The following is a 22,306-nucleotide window of genomic DNA, read 5'->3' as shown; positions in this document are numbered from 1 at the left end:
CGCATGCCCGACGAGTTTTACGTTGATCCTGGGTGATCCCAACTTCCGGTGAAAGAGGAGAAGCGTCTCACACGATTTACTCCGACTAGGCCTGTCGTCACTCACCTGTAGGTTGTCGAGCGGGGTTTCGGTAACAGCCATGGCCGAGTGATTGCCTTAATTAGTCGGCAAATTCACTTTTTAAGACATTGGGAGACGTCACCTTCACCATCACAATTACAGGTTTGAACGTTTACCCAGCCAGCCAGCCAGCTAGCTAGCTAAAGACGCAGCTAAGCTATTAGCCGACCCCAGCACACCTCTCTAAATTAAGTCCTGGTGTCTGTTTTCACGATGTCAACTGCGGGGTTTAATTCCCAGAACGGGACGGGGACGGGACAGACGTATGCAAATGGTAAGTAACATTAAAATGCAACTAACGGGAGATCAAGGCAAAGTGGCTCAACGCGAGCTATCTGGCGAAACGCAAGTAAGAAGCTAGCAGCACTTTCTTGAATAGTGTCTTAAGGTTGTTTGCTAACTGTTTGTCTGACAGTTAGCAAACAGCCGTCACCGGCTTGCTGTGACTTAAGTTAACGTTAGCATAGCGTGAGCCAGCTGTCACCTGTGGTTACATGGGGGTTAATCTTGACCGTACCTTCATGACTTAAGATGGTAAAAACGACTAACTCTACTTTAACCAGTTATGGTTTGTCAACAGGTGTCATAACCTTTAAGACAGAAGTTGTTGCACCATCTTCTCTCAGTAGCGGCTGCATCTGTGCTCGTGTTCTTGTCCTGTGAAGCTGTTCAGTTAGCCAGGAGTGTTCCTGTCATAATAAAACGACCCAACGAGCTTTTGACTTGTCACTTTTTAGAGCTTCTCCTGCACAGTTACTCTGCTGCAGGTGAGCGATCTCATCCACAGGTGTATTTGCCCCCTCGCTGGTTTTGCAGTACTCGCTAGATTTCAATTCAATTTATCTTGTGTAGCCCAAAATCACAAGTTACAAATTTGCCTCCCAGAGGGATTTGCAATCTGTACACGTACGACATCCTCTGTCCCGGGAAACCTTCGGGAGAGCAACAGAGGAGGATCCCTCTTATCGCGATGGACAGAAGTGTGATGGATCTCATGTGACCAGAATGAACAACGCATTCAATGCACATGACAGAAAATATTCATATAATGAGAGTAGTAGGCGTGATGAAAAAAGTTACGATTGCCAAAAATAACAGCAACAGTGGATGTAATAGAATAACAGTGATAATAATGCTATTGGCAATGCAACTAATAATAATAATAATAATAATGATGATGATGGCAGTAGGTGTCAGGCAGGAGGACCAGGGTCCAGTTATAACCACGATCCATGGAAACCTAGATAGCGTGGAGAACATTTTTGTTTTTTCTGTACATGTGGCACATTGGGGATGATCCAGATGTGTGGCTGCGAGCGCTTTCTCCAGACTCATCCAATTTGCCTCCTTTCACTTTGAGTTTACTCTCATATTTCTCTCGGGGGTTTTCATGGATGCTGAGGGGGAAAACGACCTCAACGACAGCTGACCAAAGGGTGTTTGTGTATGGTTTTCTGAAGTGTCCATCATCTCTGCATGTGAAGGAGACCTCTTCTACAAGTGCAGATGAAGCAACAGCAACAAGCTTGTCTTGAGGGCTGTTTGCTAACTGGCTTGTTGTAGGGGAGGGGGGAGGGGGTAATCTTGACCTGGGTTACGCTTCCTGATTTAAGATAACTCAGTTTAACTATTGCAGGTTGTTGTTTAAGACAGAAGACCATGTTGTCTTCGCTCAGCTACTTCTTCTTCTTCTTCTTCTTCTTCTTCTTCTTCTTCTTCTTCTTCTTCTTCTTCATAACGCTGCAGGTGGTTTTTCAAAAACTGTGATTTGTGTCTGAACTTCTAAAACATTCGTTACTTCTTAATTGTGTTCTTATCTCCTTTTTGAATCCGGTCGTTGATTAGATTTGAAAACAATGTGTTCCTGACAACAGAAACGATCCGTGAAAAACATTTCAGCTACTAAAGCTGATGAAGAGTTCTCAGAACAATGATTGTTAATTAATTGTTACAACGGGATATCTGTAATGTGAATCAACAATTCATATGGGATGACTCATATCTTTTATAATCAATCACGAGTCCATCAATTTATATATTTTCTCCACATATCACATATATCTTCCACAGCTGACATGTATACAGTTGTAATATAGTACGCTTCATGTAGTACGCCCATAGTTGAGGGTTTTCTATTCAGTAATCTTGCATATTCTTATTATAAATGGCAACAAAATGACTTCCTTTCTGTTTTACCTGTTTAGTGGTTTGATTTGTGATTGACGAGCTCTGATGACGCCTCTAGGTTTTTTCTGAATCAACAATTTTAGACACATATTTGATGTGGATTACGTGTCTTTTTAGTTATCTTTGTTCCTCGAGATGGGAATGTTTTATAATTCCTTCCCACTCGCTGAGCTCGGCTTCCAGTTAAGTTTCCCCGGGCTAAGCGGATACCAGTGGATCTATTTGAGATGTCTTTTTTGGGGGGCTCTTAAGTTCTTGACGCCACGGTTCTTGTTTTTTGACATTCACAAACAAACGCCACGGTTTTGATGTCGGCACGATATCCAATCAAAGCCTTCTTTAGGGAGCCGAAGTCTCCGGTGGTGGTTTTTACGCTACGGGGTTCTGTCGAGTGAGGTCAGGCGTGGCTTAGAGCCCCGCACAGATCACGGTTAATGAAATCCAGGTAAAGAGATTAGACCCTCGGCTGTCGGTTCATTGGTCTAATGAGTGTTTTCACTTGTCGTGTTGTCTCTCCCAGGACAGTGCCATCTGTCTTTCATTTACCTTTCTGAACTGTGACTCGGATTTAAACCCATTTTAGGATCCCAAACGAAAGCCCTAAAATGTGTTTTGCGTTGCTGGCTTCGTCTGTCTTTTTTAAATGTGAGGCTACGCAACAGAAGTGTTCCATGATGCCGACAAGACCATCATTTAGATCATCTGGCACACAAGAGCAAGTCCAACAGCGCTGGACAACAGTTTTTTTTTAAGTTAGAGGCTCATCCTCTTCAGGGTCCAGCATGTTCCCCTTGCTTGTGGAGAAGTTTGGGTTGTTTCAGTCTGCGACCTCACCATTTTATTTTTTCCAGGAGTGACGTGTCTGTCGGGTTTTGATAGTTTGTGTCTTGGTTCCCAAAAATATGCAATAACTGAATTTTTGCATAGATTTTCTAACGTGCCTGTATTTATTCATCCTCTCTTCTCCAGGTCCCTCACAGAATCCAGTTGCCCCGCAGCAGCTGCCGGGGGTCGGGTACGGCATGGCACACCAACCCACCTACAATCCAATGCAGGCCAAAGCTCCCCCACCACCCGCACACCCTGGACTCTACCCCTCTGGGCCATACCAACCCGTCACCCCGGTCTGTTCCTACCAGCCCGGCCCACCGCACACATCCTACCCAGCTGCGTCAGGCCAGTCGCTGTTGACGAGGCCTCTAATGGGAGGTCCTCCGTCCCGTACCCCTCCTCAGTCTGCCAGCCCTGGTCCTAGGGTGCCCGCTGCACACGCCACACCTCCCCCTCCTGCTGTGTCTTCTAGTGGCTACTACACAAACCCCCAGCATCCTATGGCTCCAGCGTGGCAGTATAACGCAGCTCCCCAACCAATGGGGCCACCCGCTACCATCAGCACACCTCCCCGCGGCCCGGTGGCTGGTCACGTGAACCCAGCTTCAAGTTCGACAGGGCCACCGCCATCAACGGCTTACAGCCCTGCACCGCCGCCACCCCCCCACGTGTCCCATAATGTCACCCAGCCACCAGGCCCAGGGATGTCCCGAAGCCCTCAGCACGGATATACCCAGCCAGGTAGGAACGCACGGGCTCTTAAACTGTACCGTCCATACGCGAGTCACATCGAGAAGAGCTGGGGAGCAAAAGATAATGTAATGATGCAGGCGCTCCTTGGGTCATATTAATAAAAAGGTGACTCACTCCTTTCCGAGTTTCAATAAATCAGACCAATGAACTTTAGCCCATTCATTCCAGGGTCACTGTTACTTAACCACTGCAATGTGGGTAATGTATTGTATTGATTTTTTTTTTTTTTTAAATACCGCCACCCCTCTAAGCACCTTTCTGTAGCACCATTACTGCGTCTCGTCTCTTTTCCGCGTCCTTTTTCGTCTTTCACCGCCGCGCGCCGCAGACATTCACACCAAAGAATGCTGCTGCGGCGTTGGAGCTGGACCTTGTCCTCTGTTCCTGCTTCCAACATGTTGTCTGGCTGCTGCCTCTGGCTCCCTCCCAGGCACAGGAACTCCTTTCTACTCTGAATTTGAACAAAGTTCACATCTGATCTTTATTGCTTTCCAATGTGACTCTTGCGTAGCAGCAGCGTGACGTGGCTTTCAGGATAACATTTTAAAAAAAAGAAGAAAGAAATGGTTTCAGTTTCCGGTGCTGGTTGTTATAGCTAAAATGTTTTTCTTTCTTCTGGGTTCATTAGCCGGATGCACACGCGTGTATCTTTTTAGATAGATTCAGGTAGTGATTAAAACCTTTTTTAAGGGTTGTCTCCACTGAGAAGTGATCTTAAAACTAAAGGAAAAACACTCAAGAAGTCGTCAGTAACGCCGTCCGATTTTTGAAGTTGGTTGCGTAATTCCGGCTGATGTTGTCATTTAACCTTGAATTAACTTTTTGCTCAGAAGCAGAGGTCCCATGATCGAGCCCCCCGGCCTCTCCGTTAATCTCCGTGGTCATAGTGGCTTGAAGATTGCCGATGGCGTCGGCACCATCGGGGCATATCTTCCCCAGTACAATGGGGGCAGTGAGAGGAGACTTTTTTTTTTTAGCTCTCGGTGCAGATGTGTGTGTGTGTGTGCGCTCGATGTTGACAGCCGCAATAATCTGTTGGAACAGTTTGGGCTTCATTGAGCTGCTTAAAGGCTCCAATGTCAACAGTATTTTGTCAGTAAAATGTTCCGGAAGAAGACCGCGCTGCGCGTATGAAATGCCCCCCAAAAAAATATGAAGCAAAGAGGAATATCACGCGTCGTTATCGTGCAGTCTAATCTCTAAATCGAGTTAAGTCTGGACACTCTTGATGTCGTTTTGTCCCCGAGATTATAGATTCTTCCCTGTAGATAAATAGTCGTTTATAATTTGTCTCTTAACATTTTTCTGTCACTGCCAGCTGACCCATTGTGCAAAGCAAACGTCGCTTATAGGAAATGGTGCCGGGCACTCCTTCTTACACACAAGTGGACGTTCTTTACGTGTTTATTGATCAGTGGCAAGTTAGTCATGCAGTGTATCTGAGTCCAAGGCTGGTTTGTCATTTAAAGATGCACATGTCTCTTTTTTCCCCTCCTACGTTTATGATACTCGCGTCATCATTGAGTTTTAAAATCATCGTCGTTGTGTGTTTTTTTTTTTTTTTTTTTTCTTTCACCAGGTACCGCACCCCCACCAATGACTCCCATGGCGCCCCACGCATACCAACCAAACAGAGCTCCCTACGGCCCCCCACCCACAGGCCCACCACCACCAACTATGAAACCGGCACCGCTTCCCATTGGACTCCCAATGGCCACCAATGCCACACCTCCACCACCCAGAGCAGATGGTGAGCTCTTTTTTAAAATATATTTTTAAAATGCGGTTGTATTTGTGCTTCGTCCTCAGGTGTGACCGCCTGCAGCGCTGCGGAGGTCACATGTAGGTTTGAACTTTGCTTAGTGGGAACACTGAAGACACTAAAGTGTATCGTGAGTTAATGACGCCGTCGGTGATGCTGTCTAACTGTATGCCCTTTTTATAAGTGTTGTTTTAACTCCTATCGCCTTCCATTGTCCCCCCCCCCCTCCTCCTCCCCTTCTCCTCCCCTCCTTCCCTCTACATGCCAGCTCAGTGCGGGGGGGCCGTTAACAGCACTCTGCCCCCCGCTGAGCACGACTGCCCGGAGGGTGATATTGAATGTCCAGGTGTGGCCAAATCTTTCTGCAGCTGTTAGTGTCCGTGCTCCCGTGCCCATCCTGTCCTCTCTGTGTTGTTGTTGTTGTTGTTTAATGTATCCAGGGATGCACTAATTATTATTATTTATTTTTCATCACGTAAATTGAAAATATTCACCAAATAAAACCGTGTGACTTCGTGCGGCATTCTGTTTGGAGACGCACAACATTAGTTTGTAATGCGCTCACGTCGCCGGGTGTCAGCGCGGCTTTAAGCGCAGCGTTCCGTTGACGTCGGTGCGTCGGTGCATCCCTGGGAACTGATCTCCTGTCAGTAGTTTGCTTGCCTCTAGCCGTCATCCATTCCCCCCCCCAAACCCCCTGTACATCACCTACGACTCTTCTTCCCTTCCCATCGTCGGCATTACAACTATTGTAGTCTTTTGTGTGTCCTCCTCATGTGCATATTGTACCGTAGATCGTATCTTATTATTATTCCGTGTCCATCGCCTGTGGGTGGCAGGAAAAGCGTCACAGAAATGATCCTCACCCCCATGTGTGTTTGTTTTGACTCAGGCACAGTGGCTGGCAACGGCCCGCCAGCAGCGCCGAGCGGCTACAATCACGTCGACAACCAAACGGGTACGGCCGCTTTCTTTTTAAAATATATTGTGCGACGATGATTCAGGATGTTTCAATAAATAACGCGCTTGCTGTTTTTCGAAGTGCGGCTCTCGCTTGTTAGTGGATGCTTTGTAACCCCGGAGATGCTTTGCATGAACCACACCGCTTGTTTTCATATCGGTGTGTGTGTGTGTGTGTGAATAATATATCAAACTTTCTAGGATCAAAACCCAGTCATTCATAAACTCCTGTGGCGTAATCTGCATGTTTAACCCCTTCTTCACTCCCGTTTTAATGTCACTGTATCAATTATGATCACACACTGGCATCAGTCATAAATGGGATTTAGATATTACATAACAGCTTTCAGTGGGTTTGATTCCTCCTTCCGTTCCCCTCCCCTCTTTTCCTCCCACAGGTGTCCCGCCCCCCCAGCCCGGAACACCCGGTCTGCACCTGGGCCACTACCCCTCCCTCCCGCCCGGGTACCAGAACACCGGGTACCAGAACGCCTCGGCGCCACACAACGCCACCTCCCCCATGCACCCTGCGATGCAGCACGCCACGCAGCCTTACACTCAAGCACCGCCGCCATACCAGCAGGTGAGTCCCAGCCGAGTGACCCATTAAAGCACGGGGTGGCCCTCCATGCTGCTGATTGGTCATTTGGGTAAATCGATCAACTCCCTTCTCCCCAGCCACACGGGGGCCCCGGGCCGGCCCAGCTCAGCCCGTCCCTGGCGGCCATGAGCCTCCAGTCCACCACCCCGGAGGCCCTGAGAGTGGTCAACCTGCTGCAGGAGAGGAACCTGCTGCCACCGACCCCCATCCCGGCCCCGACACCCTGCCTCCAGCAGGACCTGCAGAAGATCAACTGCCACCCGGAGTAAGCCTCGCACTTTTAAAACTGATATTACTGTGATGTCATTTTGGGTACGAAATGCTCGCTGTTTTCTTTCCTCCTGACCAGCGTAAGCATTAATGTGTGTGTGTGTGTGTGTGTGTGTGTGTGTGTGTGTGTGTCTCCCTTCAGGGTGTTTCGTAGTACGCTGACCAGCATCCCTCAGACTCAGTCACTGCTCAATAAAGCCAAGATGCCGCTCGGCTTGCTGCTGCACCCTTTCAAAGACCTCTCGGTAACACTTGATATCAACACTTGTTTATTATTTTACATTTTTTTTATTATTTTTATTCTTCCAGAAAATAATTCTTAGATTATTCAGGTGATCGGGTTAAAAATATCGGCTGAAACTAAGCTGACTGGTGGTATTCATGTGATATGTGACCCGTTTTCTGTCGACTAAACAACGCACCGCTATCCGCTCTCGATGGAAGATTCATGAGTTGTTGGTTTTTTTTCCTGCACCAAACTATCTTTTTTTTTAATTTGCGAGTAAACCCCGGAGGGAACTTCTCTCACAGTGTTTTGCTTTTCTTTTCTTTCTTTTTTTTTTTTTATTTTCCGGATTTCCCTGCAGCAGCTTCCTGTGGTGACGTCCAGCACCATCGTCAGGTGTCGGTCGTGCAGGACCTACATCAACCCCTTCGTCTCGTTCCTGGACCAGAGGAGGTGGAAGTGCAACCTGTGCTTTCGGGTCAATGACGGTGAGAACGTGATGAGAGAGAGAGAGAGAGAGAGAGACGGAGAGAGAGCCACTGTGGACACTTATGTATATTAATAACAGAGCAACGACCAGGCAGACGTTATGCAGCTGGTGGCTTATGAGAGCCATCGTTTCTTTGTTCTGTAATGAGAGAAATTTGTGTTTATTTAAATTATTGTACCCGTGTGGACGTTTACTTTTGGTGTATTTAAATTTATTATTATTATTATTATTGGTCAAATACCAAAGCTTCTGCTTCAAATATATTGTTTTTACTTTATTTTATTATTTATTTATTTTTAAACGTATTCATGCCTTTGCATCTTGGATGAATACGTAGTGATTTATTATTTTTGATTTATATAAAGATATATTAATATGGGGATACATTTTTTTACAATAATTTAATGTAAATTAGGAATGATTCACCCTCCTTGACGTGAGAATCGGAATCTCACTAGATTGTGTGTGTCTGTCTCTGTGTGTGTGTGTGTGTGTGTGTGTGTGTGTGTGTGTGTGTGTGTGTGTGTGTGTGTGTGTGTGTGTGTGTGTGTGTGTGTGTGTGTGTGTGTGTGTGTGTGTGTGTGTGTGTGTGTGTGTGTGTGTGTGTGTGTGTGTGTGTGTGTGTGTGTGTGTGTGTGTGTGTGTGTGTGTGTGTGTGTGTGTGTGTGTGTGTGTAGTTCCAGAGGAGTTCATGTACAACCCAGTCAGCCGGTCGTACGGAGAGCCACACAAACGACCCGAGGTCCAGAACGCCACCATCGAATTCATCGCGCCCTCAGAATACATGGTAGGCTTCGCCGGGCCTCACCTCGTTCAGAACCTCAACATTTACTTAAACAACTAGATAACGTGTCCAGATTGTAAACGAAATGCCGTGCGCCCGATGGTCTTCGTTGACCTCGATGTGACCTTGATTTACCCAGCTGAGGCCACCGCAGCCGGCCGTCTACCTCTTCATCCTGGACGTGTCCCACAACGCGGTGGAGACGGGCTACCTGACCGTGTTCTGCCAGTCGCTGCTGGACAACATCAACGCGTACGTTTAAACGCTCGAATTGCAGCCGGCGGCGACGACGTCGCAGCGGGTTTATTTATTTTTTTTAACAAGTGTGTGTGTGTGTGTGTGTGTGTGTCGCAGGCTTCCCGGAGACTCTCGGACAAAGGTGGGCTTCATCACCTTCGACAGCACCATCCACTTCTACAACCTCCAGGAGGGACTCTCTCAGCCGCAGATGCTCATCGTGTCCGACATCGAAGGTGAGGCCACGCAGCAAACGGCTCATCAGCGCTGGTTGCCACGGCAACGGGACGCAGGCTGAGTGTGTGTGTGTGTGTGTGTGTGTGTGCAGAAATACGTACATGAACAAATGTTAGCGATATTTGAGAAAACAATCACCAAGATTACGTTCAACTGGACCACAAATAATGTTGTTTTTCTAAATGAATTACTTGTCATTACTAGCACAATATTAGTGTGTGTGTGTGTATGACTGTTTATATATATATATATATATATATATATATATATATATATATATATATATATATATATATATATATATATATATATATGCATGCTTAAGTAATAATAACCGTTGTGCTCCTCAGATATCTTTTTACCAACACCAGACAGCCTTCTAGTAAACCTCAATGAATGCAAAGAAGTAAGTAAAATGTCCCTTTTATTACATTTAAACCTCTTAATACATGACTTTCAGGCGTAGTCGTGCGTTTCTTTATTTGAGTAGTCGTTAACGTTCACGTCTCGTCTTTCAGCTTGTGCAGGATCTGCTGAAGAGCCTGCCAACTTTATTTGAAAAGACCATGGAGACGCAGTCCGCCCTGGGCTCGGCCCTGCAGGCCGCCTACAAGCTGCTGCTGCCCACCGGCGGGCGCATGTCCATCTTTCAGACCCAGCTGCCTAACCTCGGCGTGGGGACCCTCCAGTCCAGAGAAGACCCCAACCAGCGGGCGGCGGCCAAGGTGAGCGTTGCGCGTCGGGATTTTTCCTCCAGAACTCGACGTGCGTTTTTGTGCAGAAATATTTCATGCAGTGCGTTTTCTTTCCTCTTTCAGGACGTCCAGCACTTGTCGCCGGCGACGGACTTCTACAAGAAGCTGGCTCTGGACTGCTCCGGCCAGCAGGTGGCGGTTGACCTGTTCCTGCTCAGCTCCCAGTACTGCGACCTGGCGTCGCTCGGTAAGCCGCGGGGGGCTCAGCGGTGGAGGTGTTCGATACCCAACACTGAGCTGACGTTGCTCATTCGGGTTTCGCCATGAGAGCCACATTTAGAACGTGTTGTGCACATTAAACAGGGTGCAAAACATTTAAAGTTCATGGGGCAATAATATGTGTTTGCTTGATACTTATTTTAGGCTTGGAGCAACCACAGTTTATCGCTTACAAACTTTGGACGAGGATATACTTTTTATTGTTATCGCCATGGGCTAAAAATACTCATAACTAGTAAAATAAGTCGGTTTAGTGGTTGGAAAAACACACTAATACATCCTCGCTGAAGGCAAATAGCCGGATACAGGAACACGTTTTCCAAAGCAGTGTTTGCAGATGACTTTATTTGTTATCTCTTTCTCTCTCTCCCTCTCCCCCTCCCTCCCTCTGCCAGGCTGCATCTCCAGATACTCGGCAGGGAGCGTTTACTACTACCCCTCCTACCACCACCAGCACACCCCCGCCCAGGTGGAGTGCTTCCAGAAGGATCTGAAGAGATACCTGACCCGAAAGATCGGCTTCGAGGCCGTGATGAGGATACGCTGCACCAAAGGTCCCGTTCATAGCGCTGGCTGCTTTTTAACAATGTTCCTTATACGATACATTTTATTTATTTTACAAAGTGCAAAGATGCGTCTGTGTGTGTGTGTGTGTGTGTGTGCCCTCCTTCCAGCTTGATTTGATTTTGGTCTGTCTCTCTCTCTTTCTTTCTCTCTTTCTCTCTGCAGGTCTGTCCATCCACACGTTCCACGGAAACTTCTTTGTGCGCTCCACAGATCTGCTGTCGCTCCCCAACGTGAACCCGGACGCCGGCTTCGCGGTTCAGATGTCCATCGAGGAAAACCTGGACGACATGCAAGTCGTCTCTTTCCAGGCCGCACTGCTTTATACGTCCAGCAAAGGTACACGCGCACGCACACGCACACGCACACGCACACGCACACGCACACGCACAGGGCCGTGGTTGATTTGTTAACATGTGTTGTGGTCTTCCAGGTGAGAGGAGGATCCGTGTCCACACCTTGTGTCTCCCCGTGGTCAATTCTCTGTCGGACATCTTTGCTGGCGCTGATGTTCAGGCCATCACTGGACTGCTGGCGTGTATGGGTGGGTACCAAACTGTCGTGGTCCGGGACTATCTTTCTTTTTTAATATATATATATATATATATATATATATATATATATATATATGTTTATTTATTTATATATATTTTTATATATAAATAAATGTATATTATATATAAATACATTTTATATTTTTATATATATATATATATATATATATATATATATATATATATATATATATATATGTGTGTGTGCCCCTTTCTCTCCCAAATTAAAAAGTTTAGAACCTGTTAATATGCAAAACATGTTAATTAAAAAGGGTTTCTACATCACACTAAGTTAAATACTATTCATGTTGCAAAGTCGTGCTCGTGTTAAAATCAGATTTAATGTGAGCTCGGAGAAACTTTTGATCTTAAATTCAAAACAAAATACTGCCAAAGCATCAAAATAAAAAAGTACACAATAATATAATCATTATACCCCCCCCCCCCCCCCCCCCCTTTTCTCTCTCTCCAGCTGTGGACCGCTCGGCGACGGCCAGTCTGAGCGACGCCAGAGACGCGATGACCAACGCGGCCATCGACTCGCTGACGTCGTACCGGCAGTCGGTGCTGACCATCCAGCAGCCCGGCCTGCTGGCCCCGGCCTGCCTCCGGCTCTTCCCCCTCTTCATCCTCGCTCTGCTCAAACAGGTCAGGCCACGAAAACGGCGAAACCTCAGACTTCTTTGTTTAACTGCTCCCGTCGAGCTTTTCCGCTGATCCCGCTTCATGCGTCCTGCAGAAAGCCTTCAGGACGGGAACCAGCACCCGGCTGGACGACCGGCTGTTCGCCATGTGTCAGCTGAAGTACCAGCCGCTGGTCTACGCCATGCTGATGATCCACCCGGCTCTTTACCGCGTCGACGACCTGAGCGATGAGGTGAGGCCGTAATCCCAGATGGAGTCACGTTTTAGGACCATTAGTTAGTCCTTAACACTTTACATCTAGGTGTTTCTTTGTTTGATTCTTAGCTGTTTGTTTGTATTCATGTTGTTTTAAGTGTCGGCTTGTCTCTGAGTAATCGTCTCTCCTCTCCTCCTCAGGGAGCTTTGAACATCAGTGAGCGGACCGTCCCTCAGCCCAGAGTGCTGCAGCTGTCTGTGGAGAAGCTCAGCAGGGAGGCGGCTTTCCTCATGGACGCCGGCACGGTGCGGAGCTTTAAGATTTAAGATTAACCGCGACGCAGACCACGAACCACGACACGCACCACGACGCAGACCACGAACCACGACACGCATCACGACGCAGACCCCGAACCGCGTCACGAACCGCGACGCGAACCACGACACGCACCACGACGCAGACAACGAACCACGTCACGAACCACGACGCAGACCACGAACCGCGACACGAACCGCGACACGAACCGCGACACGAATCACGACGCAGACCACGAATCACGTCACAGACCACGAATCACGTCACAGACCACGAATCACGTCACAAACCACGACGCAAACCACGAACCACGTCACGAACCGCGTCACAAACCACGACGCAGATTACGAACCACGACACAAATCACGACGCAGACCACAAACCACGACGCAGACCACGAACCGCGGCACGAACCGCGGCACGAACCGCGGCACGAACCGCGACGCAGACTACGAACTGTGACGCAGACCATGAACCCCGACACGAACCGCGACACGAACCACGACGCAGACCACGAACTGCGACACGAACCGCGGCACGAACCGCGTCACGAACCTCGAACCGCGACGCAGACTACGAACTGTGACGCAGACCATGAACCGCGACACGAACCACGACGCAGACCATGAACCACGACACGAACCGCGACACAAACCACGACGCAGACCACGAACCGCGACACGAACCGCGACACGAACCGCGACACGAACCGCGGCACGAACCGCGTCACGAACCTCGAACCGCGACGCAGACTACGAACTGTGACGCAGACCATGAACCCCGACACGAACCGCGACGCAGACCACGAACCGCGACACGAACCACAACACGAATCACGACGCAGACCACGAATCACGTCACAAACCACGACGCAGATTACGAACCACGACACAAACCACGACGCAGACCACAAACCACGACGCAGACCACGAACCACGTCACAAACCGCGTCACGAACCACGACGCAGATTACGAACCGCGACACGAACCACGACACAAATCACGACGCAGACCACGAATCACGACGCAGACCACAAACCACGACGCAGACCACGAACCGCGTCATGAACTACGTCACGAACCACGTCATGTACCACGACATGGGCATTCATTGAAACATCCGTACAGGCTTCATCTTTTATTTTAAGCACCCAGTAACTCTCGATGCCAGACTATTTCCCAGTTACCTGTGATTTGTATTTAATATTTCCGTCTTGTGTTCCCAAAAGGTGATGTATCTGTGGATCGGACGCAACTGCCACCCGAACTTCCTCACTCAAGTCCTGGGAGTCCCGAGCTACGCTACCGTGCCCGACAACCTGGTAGGAGAAGTTTCCAGATCCATCCCAAACCGTACCAAAAATAAAAAAGCAGTTTTCACTCATTGCATCACCCCCCCCCCCCCCCCCCCCCCCTCCTCAGTATCTGCTCCCTGAGCTGGACACCCCCGAGTCGCAGAGAACCAGGGCGTTCGTGGGCTGGCTGAGGGACCAGAGGCCGTTCTTCCCCTCCCTGCAAGTCATCAGGTGGGCGACGTCCTGAGATGTGGTTACAGGAAAACAAAATAGACATGAGAGAGTTAATTATTATAATAGAATAATAATGTATTTTATTTGTGCAGCACTTTAAAAGGTACTTAAAGGCACCGTACATGGTTAAAAGCAATAACGATACAAACGAGGCTGATGGATACTACGAGGAAATACTATATATTTTTTTATTTCCTGATAATTTAAATTGTTTTTATCTTTTAACTATAGAATGAAAGGACAAGATTAACACTGACTTTAAAGCGGTTTAAAGGCTTTTTCGGGACAATGAGGCTTTTTAAAAATATTTTTTCTCTCTTTCTCAGACGTGAGAATAATGTTAATAATTGGGGGAAATTAGAAGCATACGATCTGCAGATCTTCTACGTTTTCATCCCAAAAAGCAGCCTACTTGAACTCCCTTCCCACTTTGAAATGGAAGAACTACGGCTAACTCCCTCTTTTCCTTTTTCCCCCCTCTCTCACTCTTGTTCCTCCTCTCTCACTCTTTCACGCTCACCCTCTCAGGGACGAGAGCCAGCTGAAGCCCACCTTCATGCAGAACATGATCGAGGACCGGACGGAGTCGGCCCTCTCGTACTACGAGTTCCTGCTCCACCTCCAGCAGCAAATCTCCAAATAATCTTCAGTGGGACTGTGGAGGCAAGGACGCTAATCAGTGTGTGTGTGTGTGTGTGTGTGTGTACGTGGAGTGTGTGTGTGTGCGCGCAAGTCAGACTCAAGGACGCCTCTTGCTCCATCTCCAGCTGCACCATCTCTCTCTCTCTCTCTCTCTCTCTCTCGCTCCTCGATTTGAACCCCGTGACGGACGGAGAGCGACGAAAGAACCGATTCTGGAGCTCGTTCGACACCTTTTTTTTTTTCTTCTTTCTTTTCTTTTTAAAACCGGCCGGAGCGTTTTTCTTTTTCTTTTGAAGAAGAAATGAAGAGAAAAAATTATAATGCGAGAAATCCAAGATGGTGACTGTGTGTTTGTGTGTGTGTGTGTGTGTGTGTGTGTGTGTCGACGGGGTGAATGAATCGGTGTTTATTCTCATAGAACAATGCTGTCTTACTGAGGTATCGTTCAGATACGGGCCGGGCAAACTGAAGTGTTTTTGTTCAAAAAGCACAGTCGTCTTTACTAGAAAAAACCAGTTGTGTGTGTGCGTGTGTGTGTGTGTGTGTGTGTGTGTGTGCGTGCTTAAAAATGGGGTTTAAGAGGACGTTTGGTGTGTCTGCACTTAAAGACTGTTATAGCGTCACAGGTAGTATTGACACCTGAGCTCTAACAACACTCTTCATATCGTACCCGAAGGACAGAACGTGTGCTTTCTTCTCCTTTTTTTTTTTTTTACACATTTCTCAGTCATAAGTGTGTGTGTGTGTGTGTGTGTCGAAATAAATCCGTAGACCGCCATCGCTGCGTTGAATGTGTGGACTCGGCGGCGGGAAGTCGTTTTCATTGGTCTGATCTGTCCTTCAGAAACTGTCATCCTTCCTGTTCTTTCTTTTCTTTTTTTTCCCTCTCTCTCTTTTTGGACGCCCACGACGCCTTTCGGGCGACGTCGTTGTTCCGTTGGTTCATTTATTTCATCGTTTTTTTTTTTTGTTTCCGATAATCTAATTTATGACACTCCCGATCGGATTGAATTCTATATAATTGCCTTGTACGGGAAGTCGCTTTTTATTATTAAACCTCTGTTTAAATACGGACTCTATATATGAAATATTTTAATATAATAGGATATGGGAAATTCTTTAACACAGACATAACAAAGCCATTGTGATCTTTTAATCATGCTTATTGATACTTGTATATTGAAAAAGACCGCATTAAATAAAGTTGAAGAAATGCTGATGATTTTTAGTATAATTATTAAGGTGAAATGACACTAAGGAAATACAATGTTTGGGGCTTTTTAAATGTAGCTGTGTGTTTTGGGGAGTGTTTATGAAGGAGAAGAATATGAAGCAGAATTTGGACCAATAATAGTCAGTTTTTCTCTGAACTGAGCGTGAATTTAGTGGTTTTCTTTTCTTTCTTTTCATTTTATTTTTTTGGGTCCGATTTCATACAATTTGTAATCTATGTATTATATAAGCAAAAAAAAAAAATGTATTTAGGAACAGACGGATATGTTTTGGCCTTAATGCACAAAATTGTCTTTCATTAAAAACAAAAGAAGTAAAAAAAAAAAAGATGAAAATAAAAATATAGCCTGTGTTTGAACAGAGTCAATTTCAAAGGTGTGGACTAAATTTATGTTTTTAAAAATAAAAGGTTTGCAGGAGGTGAACTCAAAAGGATTTGAGTCGAACTGAACGGAAAGGTAACTTGTACCCGACACGTGGGATTATCTCTCGGGAATAACTGAGCACAGCACACCTGATCATTTAAAGCTCTAAATACACATTTTAAATATGTCTTCGTAATCTCTAACAGTCTTAAATTCACACCATTACATATTTTATTTGTTATGCAGACTTTGAAATCATGAAAAGACGAACACTCGTTCCAGTTTTTGCAAAAAATAATGAACACCTTTTTGAATCCGGATTGAGAATGGCCAAAAAACTATGATAGTTTTTTTTGTTAAACAATAATCCTTAAATAATAATTTTTCAAGAACAATGATCCTTTTATTTGTACTTTTCGACATTTGTTTGAATTGATTTGAAGGTTTTTGTTATGCACAAGAAAAAAAATATTCCAATGATATAATATATAATATCAACTATTTTTCTGTACTTTTGCTCTCATAAAATAGTGGAATAGCTAGTTGAAATTATTTTAAAAAATATATATATATATATATATCGGACATTTATAAATAATAAATGGGACATTTATAAATACAGACATATATATATATATATATATATATATATAAATAAATGAACTAACAAATGATACAAATATGTAGCCAAACAAACTGTAATTATACGTAGCATATATATATATATATATATATATATATATATATAAATAAATAAAACATTTTAACCCCTCCAATATGTTTCTTGCAAGTCAGCGTCGAGTTTCTTTTTAATAAACCCCGGTGGCGCGCTGACGTCATCACAGTGCGCCGTCCCTCCGCAGAAACAACGGCTCGCAGCAGTCGTTCTGTCCGGTGTGTGTGTGTTTGTTTTGCCCGTGAGATCCACGAATATGGAGCCCGGAGAGGCCACCGAGGGGGAGACGCCCGGCTCTCTGTCGGTGGCGCAGAGGAGGGCCGAGATCCGGAGGAGGAAGCTGCTCATGAACTCCGAGGACCGGATGAACCGAATCGTCGGCTTCACCAAGCCCGAGAAGGAAAACAACGGTATGACGTCACAACGGATCCGGTCTTTTCTTCTTCTTCTATTGTGGCCTCGTCATACTGCTGTGGTTTGAGATGCCGTCAGCAGATTATGGGTAGAAGATCTGGGTAGACTAGGACTGCATCTGGGTAGAAGATCTGGGTAGACTAGGACCGCATCTGGGTAGATTAGGACCGCATCTGGGTAGACTAGGACCACATCTGGGTAGACTAGGATCACATCTGGGTAGACTAGGATCACATCTGGGTAGAAGATCTGGGTAGACTAGGACCGCATCTGGGTAGAAGATCTGGGTAGACTAGGACCGCATCTGGGTAGACTAGGATCACATCTGGGTAGATTAGGACCACATCTGGGTAGATTAGGATCACATCTGGGTAGATTAGGACCGCATCTGGGTAGACTAGGATCGCATCTGGGTAGACTAGGACCGCATCTGGGTAGAAGATCTGGGTAGACTAGGACCGCATCTGGGTAGAAGATCTGGGTAGAAGATCTGGGTAGACTAGGACCGCATCTGGGTAGAAGATCTGGGTAGACTAGGACCGCATCTGGGTAGACTAGGACCGCATCTGGGTAGATTAGGACCGCATCTGGGTAGACTAGGATCGCATCTGGGTAGACTAGGACCGCATCTGGGTAGACTAGGACCGCATCTGGGTAGAAGATCTGGGTAGACTAGGACCGCATCTGGGTAAAAGATCTGGGTAGACTAGGACCGCATCTGGGTAGATTAGGACCGCATCTGGGTAGACTAGGACCACATCTGGGTAGACTAGGATCACATCTGGGTAGAAGATCTGGGTAGACTAGGACCGCATCTGGGTAGAAGATCTGGGTAGACTAGGACCGCATCTGGGTAGAAGATCTGGGTAGACTAGGACCGCATCTGTGTAGACTAGGATCACATCTGGGTAGATTAGGACCGCATCTGGGTAGACTAGGACCACATCTGGGTAGACTAGGATCACATCTGGGTAGATTAGGACCGCATCTGGGTAGATTAGGACCGCATCTGGGTAGACTAGGACCACATCTGGGTAGACTAGGACCACATCTGGGTAGATTAGGATCACATCTGGGTAGATTAGGATCGCATCTGGGTAGACTAGGATCACATCTGGGTAGACTAGGACCGCATCTGGGTAGATTAGGACCGCATCTGGGTAGATTAGGACCGCATCTGGGTAGACTAGGACCGCATCTGGGTAGATTAGGACCGCATCTGGGTAGACTAGGACCGCATCTGGGTAGACTAGGACCGCATCTGTGTAGACTAGGATCACATCTGGGTAGATTAGGACCGCATCTGGGTAGACTAGGACCACATCTGGGTAGACTAGGACCGCATCTGGGTAGATTAGGATCACATCTGGGTAGATTAGGATCGCATCTGGGTAGACTAGGAACACATCTGGGTAGACTAGGACCGCATCTGGGTAGATTAGGACCGCATCTGGGTAGATTAGGACCGCATCTGGGTAGACTAGGACCACATCTGGGTAGATTAGGACCACATCTGGGTATGAGATCTGGGTAGATTAGGACCACATCTGGGTAGATTAGGACCACATCTGGGTAGATTAGTACCGCATCTGGGTAGACTAGGACCACATCTGGGTAGAAGGTCTGGGTAGACTAAGACCACATCCAGGTAGTAGATCTGGGTAGATTAGGATCACATCTGGGTAGATTAGGACCACATCTGGGTAGACTAGGACCACATCGGTAGAAGGTCTGGGTAGACTAAGACCACATCCAGGTAGTAGATCTGGGTAGACTAGGACCGCATCTGGGTAGAAGATCTGGTAGACTAGGATCACATCTGGGTAGATTAGGACCGCATCTGGGTAGAAGGTCTGGGTAGACTAAGACTACATCCAAATAGTAGATCTGGGTAGATTATGATCACATCTGGGTAGATTAAGACCGCATCTGGCTAGACTAGGACCACATCCAGGTAGTAGATCTGGGTAGATTAGGACCACATCTGGGTAGATTAGGACCCCATCTGGGTAGATTAGGACCGCATCTGGCTAGACTAGGACCACATCTGGGTAGAAGGTCTGGGTATATTAGGACCGCATCTGGGTAGAAGATCTGGGTAGATTAGGACCACATCTAAGTAGTAGATCTAGGTAGAACAGGACCACATCTGAGGAGTTTTGGGTAGACTAGGACCACATCTGGGTAGAAGGTCTGGGTAGAACAGGACCACATCTAAGGAGTTCTGGGTAGACTAGGACCACATCTGGGTAGAAGATCTAGGTAGTTTTTTCTTTATTAAATTTAAATTTAATTAAACAATTAATGGACTTTCAGCTCCAGTTAAATCTGATGTTTTCCTTCAGCCGCGGCGCTCCTGCGTCCCACGGAGCCCCGGTTCCACCTGGACCTGGACCGGACCGAGCCGTGGTCGCCCTCCCAGAGGCCGTCCCCCTTCCTGTCGGAGGCCTCGGGGCTCATCAGTCGCTCCCGCGGCTCCACGCCAGAGCGGAGGGGCTCGCCGGGGCCGGACTCCGGCGAGCCGGCGGGCGACGGCGTCGGGGGGATCCGACAGAGGCCGAGAGGGGAGCGGGGCCCGGCGGACGACATCGGCGGCTCCCCGCACCGAGGCCTCCAGAAGTACCTGTCCCGCTTTGACGACGCCATGAAACTGCGCGGCCAGCTGGCCAACGAGAAGCCGGCGCAGGACGGGGCGCCCGAGGCGGACGAGTTCGATCCCTTCCGACTCTTCCGGCTCATCGGCAGCGTCCTGCTCGCCGTTTTCGCCAGAGGCTTCGTCTGCACGTTCCTGGTGAGGCCGCCTCTCTCTCTCTCTCTCTCTCTCTCTCTCTCCCTCTCTCTCTCGCCGTGACGTGAAGAAGTGAAACGAGTCGTTCTTCTGTCTCCTTTTTCTCATTCCAGTCGATATTCGCTCCGTTCCTGACCCTCGAGCTGGCCTACATGGGGCTCTCCAAATACTTTCCAAAGGTGAGTTTGTTTTATTTTTATTTTATTTTATGAGCTCTTTCCCGTCGTTACAGACTCAAATTCATCATGTGTGTTCAATGTTAAGTTGGAGGTGTCACACATGATTTAGATAAACGCTAAAGTTACTGTGAGGAACTTTGAACTGGTTATAACGGACCTTCATTTAATAAACCAGAAGCAGGACTGTCGGACCCCGCTGCAGTAAAATAAGGGGTTTTCTAAAGGGAGCCTGGCACTTGGAGACACTACCACGTTCGTCCACAGGGGGCGCCAGAATCAACACATAATTAAAGCTCTTTGTAGTTACGGTTGGCTCATGTTCCACTTGTGTTACATTTATTTCTCCTTCTTTGCACACTTCACAGTTTCTCACGAGTCGCGGCTTTTAGTTTTGACAACATTCTCCGCGCGTTATCGTGTCTTTTTTTTTTTTTGCATCTCGCTCCTCTTCCTCCCAGGTCGAGAAGAAGGCTCAGACCACCGTGCTGACCACCGCCCTGCTGCTGTCCGGCATCCCCGCCGAGGTCATCAACCGCTCCATGGACACCTACCGGAGGATGGGCGACGTCTTCGCCGACCTCTGCGTTTACTTCTTCACCTTCATCCTCTCGCACGAGATCCTGCTGCTCGTCGGCTCAGAGACTGCCCTGGTGGACCCGGGAGGATCTCCGTAAACCCCCGCCCCCCTTTCTTGTCGCCCCCAACGAGTCCACGCTGGCTCACCATCAGGGCCGCGCGTCCAGGATTCCACTCGTGCTAAGCTACATTTGACCGTAGAGTCTAGAGGTTGTTGTTTTAGGGGAAAGCTGCTTATGAAGTAAAATAAAATAAAAAAATGTATGTGAATTGATATTATAATTAATGATTAATTCTAATTAATCAGCGTAAAGCTTTTTTCCCGTGGTGCATGATATCGTCACCTCTGCACCTCAACCGGTGGATGGCCACCGATGGCACCAACGCAAAGTTTCCTCTTTTATTTTAAACAAAAGTGTAATTACATAAAAGGGTTTTGCAACATTTGAACATTTTATTTCTGAATTTATTCTCAGAATTCAGATTTTTTTTTCTCATTCTTTTGTTAATATGTGTTCAAAACATCTCACAATTTTATTTATTTATTGTTTATCTAACTGTGGCCCTCCTCTTTGCCACGTATGACCTAGAAAGAAGAGAATACAGCACTTACAGTAAAATATTTAAGGACGAAAGACACATTTCTTGTGGGGAACATTTCCACATCCGATTCCGTCAGTGGGAGATCAAAAGAGGATTTCAGTAATGTTCCGTGTTTTACGTCGTGACGGATTTCCTCACGTTGACGTTGCGTTAAGTCTCTCTTCCTTTTTTTTTTTTTTGGTGTTTTTAAAAAATAAAAGTGTTTTCTTTTGCGCTTAAAAACGCAGGAAGCTTCAAACAGAGGTGTGTTTAGTTTGTGTTGAGTAGTTCAGGTGACGTGTTCCTGCTTCATACATGTTCCATATATACTCTCTTCCTGTGCGGTAGCGTTGTCTCTCTCTCTCTCTCTCGATATATTTCATCCTGCGACTCGTCTGACCGACTCGATTGTTTTTGACAACGTTTACAGGATCTTTACTTCAGTGTCGACGTGATGTAAACCGCCTCAAAGACGGGAACGAGTAACGGGACGATTCAAACCAAATAAATACGACTACTTGTGTGACGTCATCTGTTTCGACTCTTCACTTCATTCAGAGACGTTGTCGGTACTTTATGATTTGATTTGGAGAGCCTCACTATATTCCAATATATT

At 46.9% G+C, this 22,306-nt stretch overlaps 2 protein-coding genes across 4 annotated transcripts; both read left to right on the top strand.

The window, feature by feature from the left end:
- Positions 1-20: 20 nt before the first annotated feature.
- sec24a (SEC24 homolog A, COPII coat complex component) lies at positions 21-16,094 on the top strand. 3 transcript variants are annotated; one of them, XM_034551129.1, is made up of 24 exons: positions 21-394; positions 3,277-3,879; positions 5,471-5,641; positions 5,922-5,999; positions 6,546-6,611; positions 7,012-7,196; positions 7,292-7,479; positions 7,627-7,729; positions 8,075-8,198; positions 8,878-8,987; positions 9,124-9,236; positions 9,339-9,457; positions 9,809-9,864; positions 9,977-10,183; positions 10,277-10,400; positions 10,828-10,986; positions 11,162-11,335; positions 11,430-11,540; positions 12,023-12,198; positions 12,290-12,427; positions 12,592-12,696; positions 13,936-14,028; positions 14,129-14,232; positions 14,764-16,094. In XM_034551129.1, the coding sequence occupies exons 1-24, from the start codon at positions 334-336 to the stop codon at positions 14,876-14,878; spliced, it is 3,483 nt and encodes a 1,160-aa protein (XP_034407020.1). In that variant the 5' UTR covers positions 21-333; the 3' UTR covers positions 14,879-16,094. The 3 variants fall into 3 exon arrangements, with proteins under 3 accessions (XP_034407020.1, XP_034407019.1, XP_034407021.1); XM_034551128.1 differs by having other exon boundaries at positions 8,072-8,198; XM_034551130.1 differs by lacking the exon at positions 5,922-5,999 and having other exon boundaries at positions 8,072-8,198.
- A 1,227-nt stretch (positions 16,095-17,321) lies between these two features.
- Positions 17,322-22,221, top strand: camlg (calcium modulating ligand). Its single transcript, XM_034550700.1, has 4 exons — positions 17,322-17,561; positions 19,911-20,356; positions 20,467-20,532; positions 20,991-22,221. Exons 1-4 carry the CDS (start codon positions 17,408-17,410, stop codon positions 21,204-21,206), a joined length of 882 nt encoding a protein of 293 aa, XP_034406591.1. The 5' UTR covers positions 17,322-17,407; the 3' UTR covers positions 21,207-22,221.
- Positions 22,222-22,306: the final 85 nt, after the last annotated feature.

This window comes from Cyclopterus lumpus, chromosome 14, assembly GCF_009769545.1.
Source record: "Cyclopterus lumpus isolate fCycLum1 chromosome 14, fCycLum1.pri, whole genome shotgun sequence".
Lineage (NCBI taxonomy): Eukaryota > Metazoa > Chordata > Actinopteri > Perciformes > Cyclopteridae > Cyclopterus > Cyclopterus lumpus.
This window is presented reverse-complemented; position numbering and strand designations above follow the sequence as displayed.

Excerpts from the sequence above, each read along its gene's own strand:
- sec24a (XM_034551128.1), top strand. The coding sequence starts at position 334 with ATGTCAACTGCGGGGTTTAATTCCCAGAACGGGACGGGGACGGGACAG. Across the intron at positions 7,197-7,291 it reads CACCGCCGCCATACCAGCAG|CCACACGGGGGCCCCGGGCC; the intron begins GTGAGTCCCAGC and ends CCTTCTCCCCAG. Across the intron at positions 11,541-12,022 it reads TGGACTGCTGGCGTGTATGG|CTGTGGACCGCTCGGCGACG; the intron begins GTGGGTACCAAA and ends CTCTCTCTCCAG.
- camlg (XM_034550700.1), top strand. The coding sequence starts at position 17,408 with ATGGAGCCCGGAGAGGCCACCGAGGGGGAGACGCCCGGCTCTCTGTCG. Across the intron at positions 17,562-19,910 it reads GCCCGAGAAGGAAAACAACG|CCGCGGCGCTCCTGCGTCCC; the intron begins GTATGACGTCAC and ends GTTTTCCTTCAG. Across the intron at positions 20,533-20,990 it reads TCTCCAAATACTTTCCAAAG|GTCGAGAAGAAGGCTCAGAC; the intron begins GTGAGTTTGTTT and ends TCTTCCTCCCAG.